The 14568-nt window shown below is 38.2% G+C and overlaps 1 protein-coding gene across 12 annotated transcripts in view; it reads right to left on the minus strand.

The window, feature by feature from the left end:
- Nucleotides 1-14568, minus strand: part of EIF4G3 (eukaryotic translation initiation factor 4 gamma 3) — a 337040-nt gene that overhangs the window by 43794 nt on the left and 278678 nt on the right. For all 12 annotated transcript variants that reach the window (XM_035727265.1, XM_035727264.1, XM_035727263.1 and 9 more), the window contains 4 exons: nucleotides 4050-4196; nucleotides 3374-3610; nucleotides 2059-2163; nucleotides 126-258 (listed from right to left, as the gene is read on the minus strand). In XM_035727265.1, coding sequence (XP_035583158.1) covers nucleotides 126-258; nucleotides 2059-2163; nucleotides 3374-3610; nucleotides 4050-4196 — 622 coding nt within the window. The remainder of the gene's footprint in view (nucleotides 1-125; nucleotides 259-2058; nucleotides 2164-3373; nucleotides 3611-4049; nucleotides 4197-14568) is intronic.

Consider the following 14568-nt stretch of genomic DNA (forward strand, 5'->3'; position numbering starts at 1 on the left):
CCAATTGCCACTCTATTCTTTGGTTATTCTTTCTGATGTCATTTCATATCTAAATATAGAATTCTTAAACATCTGTCCTTCATCTCCCTAGTTTTCCTAACATCCCAGTGGACTCCACCCCTCACCTGTTCTTCTCTTCTCTTTGGTCATGAGCTGCTGGACCTTCCTTTGCTCTTCTTGTTCTTCTATTTTAGCCTCTTTGTGAATCTGTTCAATAGTTTTAGGCCCTTGATCTGCTCTTCGAGATACCCAATTGCACTACAAAAGGAGAAAATAACATTATCAGCTAGAAAACAAAAAATGAACATAACAAAATTTTGAAAATCTATTTTATACTTCTCACTGCTGGAAAAGTGTAAAATATATTTAAAATATGTACTACAGTACTTTTTTCATTTGTCTTACAGATGGCACCAAGTGCAGTTTGGGATTAGAGACAAAGAATTAGTCTTGGGGCACCTGAGTGGCTCAGTTGGTTAAGCATCAGACACTTGATTTCAGCTTGGGTCATGATCTCAGTTTTTAGAGATTGTTTGTAAGTTCGAGCCCCACATCAGTCTCTGCTCAGCGGGGAGTCTGCTTGAGATTCTCTTTCCCTCTCCCTCTGCCCCTTATCCCCGTGTGCTCTCTCTCTCAAATAAATCTTTAAAAAAATTTAAAATTTGTCTCAATCAACCTTGAACTACTGTATACTGGGTATTCCAATAGCCAACGAATAAAAAGAGTGAAAGACTGATCCGAATGTATTTTTAAAAAATCATCTTGTATATTTGTGAGGAGGAGCCAGGATAGGAATCAAGAAAGCTCAGAATTGTTTGGCCTTGCTTAACCTGGGATATTGGTACCTAATTCATATCACATTCCGTGGGGGCTCTAAATCGAGAATGACTAGCATTTTTCTTCCTCCCATATCATGGTTCTGATATCCTGCACAAAGTGCCACCTCTCTGCCCTTTGGTTATCCTATTAAGGACAAGGCAAGTTGTCTCATTACAATTATACTTCTCCCCTTCCTTCCCAGCCATAATCCCAACACCTGATAGAAGTACAAGTAATTGAGGGCATGGGCGAAGACGTTTTTTACATTTATTTACATTTGTTAGAGGCAAGGATGGCAAATAGGTTCAAATCAGCACACAAATTCTGATCACCTGGTAGTGGCTTTGGTAATAAGAATAGTGAGGTCACACTTAACCTTTAGCAAGATAAAGAACCATCATCAGTGCTATGTGGTCTTGATACAGGGCAGGGAAGACCTAGGACCTGCATTCTCTTTCTCTAGTTTAGGGTCAGCTGTAGTAAATGTAGTAAATAAGAAGAGAGAAAAGAGTTGGGAGTAGTAAACACTGCGCCTGTTATGAGAAATGAGAAGCAACAGCAGCAGAACAGGAGGATATACAGGAAAAACAACAGAGAAGAAATACCAACATCTCCTATGAGCTGGGCATTTTACATAATCACCTCACTGAAGCTTTATAACACATGTTCAAAGTAGGCAATCTCCCCATTTTAGAGAATAAATATGTAAGGCTCAGGCAAGTTAATTTTTTTTTTTTAAGATTTTATTTATTTATTTGACAGAGAGAGAGACAGCGAGAGAGGGAACACAAGCAGGGGGAGTGAGAGAGGGAGAAGCAGGCTTCCTGCCGAGCAGGGAGCCCGATCCCAGGACCCTGGGATCATGACCTGAGCCGAAGGCAGACGTTCAACGACTGAGCCACCCAGGTGCCCCTCAGGCAAGTTAATTATAATCATTTTGAAAATGAGGACTCCTGATTATTTAGCACCTTAAAACTAAATTTAAATGACCACAGTTTGAATTCAGAATGGGTGATTTAAAAAATGCAATTTTTCATAATTAGCACAGAGAGAAGAAATATAAGAGGCACGTACATATGCTTTGTATCCTTTCACACAGCTGTCATGGAAGTGCATCAATTCAGTTCTGGAAGTCCTTCCTGCAGCATCAAGTTTTTACACATGTACATACTAGGACATCCTCCCCAATCCAATTCCTTAAAAAAGACTGGAGTAGTTGCCTTACATTTTTCTACTTACCAGCCTTAGGTCTATCACATCCTGAAGCATGAATCGAATCCTAGATGAGGTTTTTCGTTCTTTCACGATTTTCTCCATCTGATTAAAATACTGGTCCATACGTGGCTGCAAGAGACAAAACCATTCAGTATTCCTGGCTGAGGAATTCTAGTATAATTTTACCATATAAAACTTTTAAATGGCCTAGGAATACAACTTATAGCCAAAAGATAATGAGGTTGTATATTTTTTTTTAAGATTTTATTTATTTGACAGAGAGAGAGCACAAGTAGGCAGAGCGACAGGCAGAAGCAGAGCGAACAGACTCCCCACTGAGTGGGGAGCCTGACGTGGGACTCGATCCCAGGACCCTGGGATCATGACCTGAGCTGAAGGCAGACGCTTAACGACTGAGCCACCCAGGCGCCTGAGGTTGAATTTTTAATTGAGCATATGATGCCCCCAAAAAAGATTATGTATGCCAAGGGCTCTAGTCATGTGACAGGCAAACAGAATGCAAATGAAAGTGTCGTGCTACAGCCCCTGGAACCTTCCTTAAGAGAGAGGTGGCCATGTCCTTTGCCCCTTTCCAACCTTCTCTGCTGAGAATGTAAGGAGAAGGGCTATACCTTGGGGATGACAGAATGTTAAGCTGGAGGAACTGGACTGTTTATTACCTGTGACCACCAAACCAGCCTCAGATTTCTTACCTCTGAACTTTATTTACATGAGTGAGAAATAAACCTTAATCTTGCATAAACCACCATATTTGGGATTTTTTTTGTCACAAACATAATCCCAGCTGACTCAGACGTTATGAAACATTTCTGATATTACTTCTTTGAAGTATTTCTAATTTTCCTACCCCTTATTTGGAGAGCACCATGTTATGTTTGAATCATAATATTGTTAATGATTTCTTATATTATAGTTAGATAGCCCTGTGGTTAATTCGAGCATAAACTTAAGAAAACTATTGGGTCTTCGCTTCTGTAACACCCTCAGTCCTCGCCCACAGTAGCTATTCTATTTCTGCCAACAATTTGCTATACATAAAAATGACCTGTGAAATGGTCATGCAGAAAAAGGAAAAGGGACAAATAATCTGAACAATTCACAAGGTGGCCTTTATATAATTTGGGACCCTCTTCACTTCTTACCATGATGGAAAGGTGGTAAGGAGCTCAACAGCCAAACATTGACAATGAAAAGGGCAAAAGAAGACAAAGCAGCAGCCTAGACTGCCAGGGTGAGATGGAACACTCCTATTCATGGTTCTAGTTCTTTTGTGACTGACAGAGGCCATGCTGGCTGCTTCTGAGACTGGGGTGCTCACCTTTGCCTTCTCAAAGTCCAGGTCTCTGCCGATGGTGGTGAGCAGGCGGCACAGGCATTCCAGGGACTCCTCATCATGGTTCTTCAGCAGCTTCACCACACAGTCGTGCATGATGGCTTCCGTCAGCATCTTAAGTTTGAAGAGTTCCCCAATAAACTTGATGTTACCAATGGATCTCCGCCGGGCTTTGTCCTTAGCTTCTTCTAGTTCATCATGAAGCCTCGTCCTCTCCTCTGGCTGTTATATAAGGAAGAGGAATAGGAGCTTGATGAAGACAACTGTACTGCACATGAGATGCTAAGAACATACACTCTGACTCATGGTCTTATCCCGTGCGGGAGTCAGGGATACTCTGAGAATCTGACAGCAACTGTAGACCTACTCCTCAGAAAACTGAACTACACCCAAAACTTTGCATCCATTTCAGGAGATTTCTGGAACTCAGTGACCTCTGAAATCTGGGCTCTGAATTCCTGTCTTAGAAGGTTGAGTTGCTCTAACAGGCGGCACTAAAAGGAATAAAGCATTTCTCTGAACTTCAATATAATGTCTCCCCATGATAAAAGGGCCACAGTCATCTACTGAAGTAGCAGGGATATATAACCGGCTTCATGAAAATTCTGTTTGATAACACTCAGAGAGCACAAGCACACTGCCTTTCTGTGCAAATACTCACAGCACTGGCAGCCTCGAGTTCTTTCTGCTTCTTCTCAAAGACATCATCATCTGCTTTATCTTTTTCAAACTCCTTCTGGCAGCGGTTCAGTAGCAGCTTCCGGAAATTCACTGTGTTACCAGGTTTGTCTGCCATGGGTACTTTCAGCTGCATCCATACAGGAAAATGCAAAAGCATCAAGATTACTTACAACATTCAATGATTCTCTCAAAATACCCATTTTCTTTATTGAACAGCTAATGCTGAATGAACTACAGGTAAGCTTCTACAAGAGGTACACAATTTAGCTTCAGGCAGTTCATGTTTTAGTGGTGAGAGTTCTACAATTTTATACAGAAAAGATATACATTCCTCTCATACAAATGTACTCTATCTTTATAGTTGGTTGTGTCTCTAGCTGACTTTGAAATCCATGTCTTATTATAACAACTACAACTCTGCCCTTATCTAATAAGACCTTTGTAACTCTACAGGGTTTTACCTTTTTCTTACTACTGTTGTAGGTACTTTGGTTTAAAGGAACAGATAGAAATGACATAAAGCATGGCCATAGGAAAACTGTTGTGGGTGGGATCCTTTTCTAGAAAAAAGCAGACGGTGGGGAGGACAAATTTGAGGATTTTTGAGATATCTTGTCCTCAGGGGAATGTCATTAACACCGTGATGCTGGTACTTACCTTGACTATCAATGCACTATGTTTATTGATTACTTCTTATGTGCCCAAAGAAAATACTAGTTTTCCAAAAGTTCAGTCTAAAAAATGGCCACCTAAGAAACATTCTTTTGATACACGGGAAGACCCAGACTGGAGGGGGTAGACCATGTGGAGGCAAGATGCTTACAAGGTTTCAGTTCGAGTCTCAGAACTGCTTTCTAGTAACATCAATAGCTCGTATCTTCAAGGTTATGTATAACCAAACAAAGAGACATAAGAAAGTGGACTGCTGCACTGATTGACTAAAATTAACCATTTTACAGATGCAATCCCCCTAAGTACCATTTTGAACAGCTACTGTGTAACACAGCAAAATGGTTTTTCTGGAATCACAAAGTGGTCCCAAAGTTCTGAAAGGCATGGTCTTTTGCCCTAGGTTTAATGGGACAACTTGGTAAAAAATAGAATGCAATGTATTTACACTCACAAAAGAGTTAATTTTATCAACCAGAATGAACTTGGACAGCTGCTGATTAAGGTTGAATGGTTAAAGAAACTTCTTGAGAACTGAGGACTATGATGCTATACTGGATTTGTGCTAGAACTGATGGGACACCCTCTCCAACTGATTCCCTACGACACATGAAAGACCATTTAACAGTCCAGATTTTTTGTTTTGTTTTTAGGGAATTTCTACACCCAACATGGGGCTCGAACTCACAACCCTGAGATCAACAGTCGCTCACTCCACTGACCAAGTCAGCTAAGTGCCCCAAAAAGTCCAGTTCTAATCAACCAAGAGAGCAAGTGTTTCATTACACATTGTTTTCAGCTGGAAATATTAACTCAGGAAGAGGGTAAGATCACCAAGTATTTTTTTCAACAAGCATAAAAAAGCTAACATGTCCTTATCTCCAAATTCAAGCCAAACAAATTCAAGTGACTATAGATAATTTTATAGTCAGGCCTACTCCATGACTGCACAGGAAGGCAGGCATTTAAGTCAGCCTTCAGGAAAAGAAATGCTACATGAAAGCAAAGGCTTTCCAAAGGAAAAGCCAAAAGTGGGCTCTATTTAGGACCCAGAACATACAACAACATACTACAAAAGAGAACTAGAAAGCATATCCATGAGCAAGGTGGTATATAATAGACCAACAACATGGTATTAGGTTCCAGAACTAAAACTCTTAAAAATCAGCAGGAAAAAACCCCCCAGAAATTGTTTCCAATTTGCTGCTTTACAGGAACACAAGTAAATCAGCCAAAAAGCTCTATCTGGCTTCTTGGCATATTTACCAGCATCATCTACATTAATATTATGGACATAATTGGTGAGACAAAAATCGGCTGAGCCACAATCTATCAGCCCTAAAGAGATGTTTCTTGTATTATGGATTGTAATGTGCAGAAAATGGAAAGAATGTGGACAACAGTATGAAAATCCAAGCCACGCTTTCATAGTAAGAGGGACCAGAATGAAAATGAATCAAAAAGATTAAATAAATACAACTTATGAGAGTTTGCTTTACAGAAAACAAGTAGAAATGACAAAAGGCAAGGGAGACCTTTTCCTACACAAAGGATGTAAAAAGCTATGCCTTTTAGACCTTTTATATAGGGAAGGCTATGTTCAAAGTGTTGGATTAAGGAATGGAAGACAAGCTTACTTACTTTTAAACAAAGGCAATTCTTTTAACACAAGTTTCAGTTTCATCCTCCAAAACAAGGGAGACACAATACCCAAGTCTAACCTAGAGTACAGCTTTGAGTATCCAATGAAATAGGTTTAGTGGAAGCACTTTGTAAATCACGGAGAAGAAGAATGGGATATTTGAAACAATGAACATTGGGCTTCAGTCCCTTCATCTGCAAAAGGAGACATTCCAGTGATTGTAGACTGAGGGACATTATAAAATAGCTGTTGAAACAGGAACTAATCCCTGCTCTGCTAGGTGACTTTGGCCAAGTTACTTAGTTTCACCAAACACCTGTTTCTTTCTAAAATGGGGATGATACATCTATCTTTTAGGACTGTTGGAAATTACATGAGATTAGTTTAAGTAATGCAAATGATAGTGACTGGCACATCGACAAGAGCCTAGTAAACTAATATAGCTATATTTATATACTTAGAGCTGCATTTGACATGTTTATGATTAAAAATTAAGAGTAATCTAAATTGTAATAACATGGGTGTCAAAAAAAGTATATAAACCAAGTCAGCTCACCAAGCAATTAGGTAGAAAACCACACAAATGGCAAGAAATATGAATATTTGCTATCTCAAAATAATGATCATGGGAGATTTCACATGTACAAGTCATAAAAAACATGATTGTACACAGGCTTTTTAGATATAATCAAATGGAAATATTAAAACTAAATAATCAGCAGAACGGCCACAGATCTGCAAGTACACATATCTTCAAATGAATGAATGCCTAGCTACATAACCTTCTAAGAACTTGTTTTTGAACATGGTTTTAATGCCCATGGGGATGGTTAAGAGGGTGGTGGAAATATGGAAACAGGCCAATGAGAACATATTCTCTGAAAATGGTGATGCATGGTAACTTTTTTGTTCTTGAGATGATAAATTCAACAGGCTTATGAATCATTAAGTCAGCCTGTGTTGTCTGCTGGACATTGACTAGTCAGGAGACCCAGTGAAACTGTTTTAGTTAGAAAAGACATGATGAGTGGATGTTTTGGTCTGCTAGGGCTGCTATAATAACATAGAATGGTGGCTTAAACAACAAGACATTTATTTCTCACAGTCTCTCAGTCCAAGACTAAGGTGTCAGCAGATTCCGTTCTTGGTGGGCACCCTTTTCTTGATTTACAGCTTTCTCCTGTATCCTCAAGTGGTGGACAGAGGAAGCTCTAGTGTCTCTTCCTTTTCTTATAAAGGCACTAATCTCTCCATGGAGGCCTTATGACCTCATCTAAACCTTACCTTTCCAAGGCCCCACGTACTGATACCAGCAGACTGAGGGTTAGGGCTTCAACATATGAATTGGGGGTGGGGGACACAAACATATAGTCCATAATAATTAACAAGGTAGATGTTTGCAAGTGTGATCATGGATAATAGCAAAAAAAAGGGGGGGGATGAGCAACAGTGAGAACTTTAATTTTCATTAAGCAGTAGTCCACAAACAAAACTAAGACATGTTTTAAATGGGTTGTCTGAGATGGCTTCTCAGGGAGAAAGGGAGTCAGGGGGAATATTTCAGTAAGGCTGTTCGGTAAGCTAAATACACGGGAGAGAACCTGGCTTTTCATTTTTACAAAGCTGTAAACTAACAGTGTAACATATCACAGTGTAAACTAACAGTGCATCTTCTCATTTGGGATGAGACCTGTCCACATACCGGTCACCCAGCAATCTTGGATACGAATGTTGTCAGCATCAGGTATTCATTTTAAGCGACAGGGCCTGTACTGCTGATGTATTTGCGGGTGTTGAGGGTAAATCCTTCTTATCCCTAAAATGATCAAACTCCCAGAGAATCAGCAAGGGCTGCCAGCTGTGCATTAATTATGGTAGTCAGATAAGAGACTCGAATATGAAGGGACCAGCCCTGGCCTTGCTCAGTGTGCTACAGATTTTCAAAGCTGTCTCAGAACATAAACAATGCTAGTGGGAACTCATGGCCCATGAGCCATTTTGCTCCTGAAGCATGTTTCAGTATGAGGTAAAATATTTGGAATGACTAGTGTAAATGTAGTGGCACCTCCACGTTAACTCTAACATGTGAAGTGAACAGTAATAAATCAATTGTCCAACTGTCACTCACGAGTCCATGGTGACATACTATACTCCATCAGTAGTTATGTCCTGACCTTAGCGAAATCACCTGTTAAAGCTGAACAAACATACATACTCTGAATGTACTACAAACAGGTCTATTAAACTGTATCTCTGGTTAGATACGTCGCAAGTGGTATGTAGTTTTGAGAGATGCCCACAAGATTCAAAAGAGTTATGATAGGGTAAGTCATTTCTCCTCAATGTTTCTTCAAAGCATTTTTCATCTTTCATCAGGTGAGTTGAATGTCCCTCCTTCTCCAGTTGACTCCAGCCACTTGCTGTTGCCCAAAGCTGACTTTCCTGATCGGTACTTCGAGGCTTATTCCTGATGAGATTTAAGTGTGTCTCCTTCATTCTCTTAGTGTCTCTTCCTGTACTCAATCCTCCCATTCTTTGCATGGTTTGCATTTAAAGCACTTGAGCAGTGGCAACACTGAAACTTCTGGATACGGCATAATAGGACACAGAACGCTCAAAATTCTGCCTTTAGTGCCTACTAAAGTATGCCTACTAAACACACGCCTGTCACAGTGGAGATAAAAAGTAAAAACAAAGCCCTCCTTTATAAACCGCAAACCATTTAACTAGAATTCAGTACTTATCTTAGGAGGAGGACAACTGAATTGGAATGGCTAATAGAGGAGAGTGGACAAGAGAGAATGTTGTCCTGTCTCTAAATCTGTAGTAAAATAAAATTTTTAGTTGGATTGTTGATAATTTTAATTGCCGTGCTTTTGTTTAATCATAACCCAAATCAAAATTCACATCTCAAGAACCCCATAAACATGTAAAATCCTAAGGGCAGGTCCTTTTTCTGTCCTTTTTGTTGTTTTTTCACTGCTAAATTCCCAGTGCCTAGAATGGTTCTTGGCACATCACAGACTCTCAGAAATGTTTTCAGTGGGTAAATGCATGAACAGAAGAATAACAACTTGAATTTATTTTATGCCCAAAGTCTGTTTTGGGGGGTTGGTTTTGTTTTGTTTTTTACAATATTTTTATTTATTCATCTGTTATGAAAAACGCTACTAACATTTTTGCATATTGTTGCCTAGTATATAAGAAATGCAGGTTTATCATAGTTGGGTACATACTTAAGAATGGAAATGCTTGTTATAGCAGAAAAATAACTTCAGTTGTTTTTTTTTTTTTTAAGTAGGCTCCATGCCCAGTGTGGAGCCCAGTGCAGGACCCAAACTTGAGATCAAGACCTGAGCTGAGATCAAGACTCAGGTGCTTATATGACTGAGCCACCCAGGCACCCCCAACTTCAGCTTTTATAGCTGAGCTTGTCTTCAAAGTGGCTGTCACCACTTATATTCCCACTAGCAATGCTTGAGTTTTTGCTTCACATATTTGCCAAATCCCGGTAAGTTTAGCAATCTGGAGTTAATGTATAGTTTTATATCTAGTTGGTTAATTTCATCATGTTTGTTGGTCATTTGGATGACCTCTTTGATGAACTGTAGGTGCACCTTTATTGCCTATTTAAAAAACGGAGTTATTCTCACTGATTTCTTTTAGCTTGACAAAAAATCTGATATAAACCCTTCATTGGATTTTTGTGTTGCAATTATCTTTTCCTAATACATGATCTGCATTTTTACTCCCTTAATGACATCTTTTGAGGAAAAACATGCTAATTTTAATGTAGTCCAATTTACCAATCTTTTTTGTACAGTGACATTTGTGTCCTAAAAAACCTGACAAATTATTGTTCTTTTTAATATCTCCTCCCCACCCTGGTTACTTTGTATCTTTTACTGTAAGTAGCTTTACTATCACCAGTCTAAACATTTTCACCTTTTTTTTTTTTTAATTTGTGCTTGGGATTTGTAGGAAATTGTTTCAATCTGTGGCTTAACATCTCAGTACTTATGAAAAATTTCTCAGCCACTCTCTTCAAGTATTGCTTTCTTCCCACTTCCTCCTCTCTCCTCTTGGGACTCCAGTTAAAGCAAAGTTTGATCTTATGGAGTCTTCCTCATCATTTACCCTCCCTTTTGTATTTTTCATTTTTTGGTCTCTCTGTGCCTCGTTATGGATTCTACAGACCCATCTTCTACTTCATAATTCTTTATTTCAGCTGTAACTAATCAGCTATTAAACCAATCCATTAATTTCTGGATTTTATTATATATTCAGTTCTGGGATTTCTATTTAGTTCTTTTGATACTTTCTCTTTTTCTCTGTTAAAAATTTCAACCTATCTTTGTTACCTTGAACATAATAAGTATAGTTATTTGATGTCTGTGCCTGATAAAAGCCAGTATCTGGAGCATCTGTGGGAAACTTATTTATTGCTGGTTTTCATTCATGGTCATCTTTTTCCTTTGTGTGACTTAGTATTTCTAACTATATGCTGGACATTTTATTTGAAAAATTGTTCATAGAAATAATCTGAAGGCTAATATGACAGTTTTTTTTAATATAATAGTTTAAAAAAGAATTTGTGTTTGCTTCTTCCAGGTACCTAGCAGGCACTAACACATTCAGATTACTAACAAGCCAAATTCAAGGACTGAGATTATTGGATGTTGAGCTCTACACAGTCCCTGTGAGAGCAGGTCAATTTCTGATTCACCCCTGTTTAAGCATGCAGTTCTTTGGGGTCCCAATCTAAAATATAGAAGGATTCACTAGAGCCTCTTCCACCACTCTTTTGGTAAACACTGTTCCCAAATTCTGTCCCCTAGCCCAACAAGTCTTTGAAAAACAAGTTTTTCAAGACATTTTAGTTGCCTCTGTTAGAGGGAAGTTTTACTAAATGTGTCACTTTTCTTTGGATTTCTACCTTTTCAAAGATCTTAACCTTAGTAATCCTTTACTGTCTTTTAGCTCTCAGATGCCTTCAAGATTTTAAAAAATATTGTAGCCAACTTTTCTAATTGTTATCCCTCGAATGGTGGTCTGGATCACCTAACGTCAAAACTAGAAGCCCTAGGGCACCTGGGTGGCTCAGATGGTTAAGCGTCTGCCTTCAGCTCAGGTCATGATCCCAGGGTCCTGGGATCAAGTCCCACATCGGGCTCCCTGCTCCTCGGGAGCCTGCTTCTCCCTCTGCCTCTCTCTCTCTCTCCGTCTCTCATGAATAAATAAATAAAAAATCTTTAAAAAAAAAAAAAAAACTAGAAGCCCTAATAGTTACTCCTGTGTATTTTTCCTTAATCTAAAGACCTTTTCTCTCTTACCTTGAATTTGATGTTTGGTATTTCCAAATGGTATAATTTTATTATATACGTATTTAGTATGAACAATAATTTCATTTCGCATATTTAAAAAAATTATTAAATGATGTCATACTGTTACTACCATTTTTGAGGCTGATTCACGTTAATACATTTAGTATTACTTCATTAATTTTAACTGCTGTATATATATTACTATTCAAATCCACTGACCAAATAAATTGTGGTAACATACTTGTTTTGTTTAGGCTTATTTCATTTGTTTCTTATTATTCACTATTAAAACCAATACAAAAAATAAACATTCTTAAAAATGAGTCCTTGTGTACATCTGGTAATTTCTGTGGGGTATATACCAAGAAGTAAAATTCCTGAGGAATAGGTATATGAACATCTTCAACATTATTGTCTAATTACTCACCAAAGTGACTGTATTCATCTGTGAACACTTTAAAATGATTTTCAGTTTTTTCCCTACTCTAACAAGTGTGACTTGTACAGAACTGTGGCTTGTTATTTCCCTACTAATGAATAACACTGAGTATCTTTTGTTAAATTCATCAGCTAATAGATTTTCATTTCTATAAATTGCCCATTGGGCTGTTTTATTTCTTACTGATTTGATTTTTTCTCAATTCTCTATATATTTTTTATTTTATTTTATTTTTTAAAGATTTTTTTTATTTATTTGACAGAGAAAGCACAAGCAGAGGGAGAGAGAGGGAGAAGCAGGCTCCCTGGTGAGCAAGGAGCCCGATGCGGTTCTCGATTCCAGGACCCTGGGATCATGACCCGGGCCAAAGGCAGCTGCTCAACTGACTGAGCCACCCAGGTGTCCCTCTCTCTCTATTTTTTAAAGATTTTATTTATTTATTTGATAGAAAGAGACAGCGAGAGAGGGAACACAAGCGGGGAGGGGAAGAGGGAGAAGCAGGCTTCCCACTGAGCAGGAAGCCTGACGCAGGGCTCGATCCCACGACTTGAGCTAAAGGCAGACACTTAACGACTGAGCCACCCAGGTGTCCTATATTTGAATATTTTATCAATTATTATGTATTCCAAATAGATTCTGCCACACTGTGGCTTTATCTTTTTATTTTATTTATGGTATCATTTGCTGCACACCCAAGACTGCAAATTTTAATAGTCAAATCTGGTATTATTTTTCTGTTACTCATTTTGAATCTTAATCTTGCTAAAAAAAATTTTCCCCAAAGTTCATGAAGATAGTCTCAATTTTCTCCTAAAAGATTAGCTTTTCTTATTTAGATTTGCTATTCCCATGAGTGTTTGATTTTTATATTTTCTACATAGTAGGAACAAATGGTGACTCTATTCCCACTGCCACCTTTCATTTCAGGCCCTCGGTACCTCAAAAGTCCTAGAAGTCATGACAGTGGTTACCTTTAAGGAAGAAGGAAGGGTACAGTTCTATTTACTGACCAGGGTGGTAGGTATGCTCACTTCATTGATATACACTGAGCTGTACACTAATGATCTGTACAATCTTCTATATGCATGTTGTAATGGTGTGCTAAAGCTAGCTCGTACTGGTTTACAGGAGCCAACTGTTAAGTCAAAATTTTGTGAATTATCTTTCAAACTGTCATTGGCTTAAAATCAGCCATGAAGAAACTGTATCATTAAATTTGACAAAAGCAACAAATGAGGAATTTTTCTTTTTCCCAAATAGCATGTATGTCTGTTATATTTCAATAAAAAAAGCCTAAAAACTTGTATCATTTGGTATGTAACTCTGGGGGAATTTATACTAAAAAAGTAAACCCTCAATATGTAAGGGTAAATATACTTTGATGCTGCTTGTGGTTGCAAGAAAACCCCTCAAAACCAAAAAACTAGAAACAACATGGAAGAAAAAGAGGAGGGAGAGATAGAGAGAAAAGGCTGGGGAAATTATGGTGTGTGTGTGTGTGTGTGTGTGTGTGTGTGTGTGTGTGTGTGTGTGTGTGTGTGTGTGTCTTCAGATATTATGCAACTACTAAAAAAGTAGGAGTCAAATCTATCTGTAGTGACGTAGGGGTATGCCCAAAACGTGTGTGTGTGTGTGTGTGTGTGTGTGTGTCTTCAGATATTATGCAACTACTAAAAAAGTAGGAGTCAAATCTATCTGTAGTGACGTAGGGGTATGCCCAAAACATTAAGTGTGTGTGTGTGTGTGTGTGTGTGTGTGTGTGTGTGTGTGTGTGTCTTCAGATATTATGCAACTACTAAAAAAGTAGGAGTCAAATCTATCTGTAGTGACGTAGGGGTATGCCCAAAACGTGTGTGTGTGTGTGTGTGTGTGTGTGTGTGTGTGTGTGTGTGTGTGTGTGTGTGTCTTCAGATATTATGCAACTACTAAAAAAGTAGGAGTCAAATCTATCTGTAGTGACGTAGGGGTATGCCCAAAACATATTAAGTGAAAACAAAGTAAACTGCAAAAAAAATACATACATGATCTAATTCGACTACTATAAAACCAAAAGTATTCTTTATACATATGTATATGTTTTTATATAATTTTATGAATATAAATAAAATTGTGGAAGTATACATACAAACACCATTCACAAAGGGAAGTGTAACTGGATGGGGCTGAAAGAAGAGTAGTAACTTTTTCTATGAATACCCCTATACTACTGGACTTACTCCAAAAGGTTATTCTGCAATTTAAAAGAATCCAGTAAAGTTTAATCAATCTTATTTAAAAAGGGATGAATCCCAACCAAATTCACATAAGTGGTTGGTTGATCTATAATTTCTTTCTATTTTAATGTAACTTCTATTATTGCCTTTCAAAAGGCCATTCTCATCAAGGATACTCTTCTATTAAAAAACATTAACAGGGGCGCCTGCGT

Source organism: Zalophus californianus, chromosome 4 (assembly GCF_009762305.2).
Source record: "Zalophus californianus isolate mZalCal1 chromosome 4, mZalCal1.pri.v2, whole genome shotgun sequence".
In the NCBI taxonomy this organism is placed as follows: domain Eukaryota; kingdom Metazoa; phylum Chordata; class Mammalia; order Carnivora; family Otariidae; genus Zalophus; species Zalophus californianus.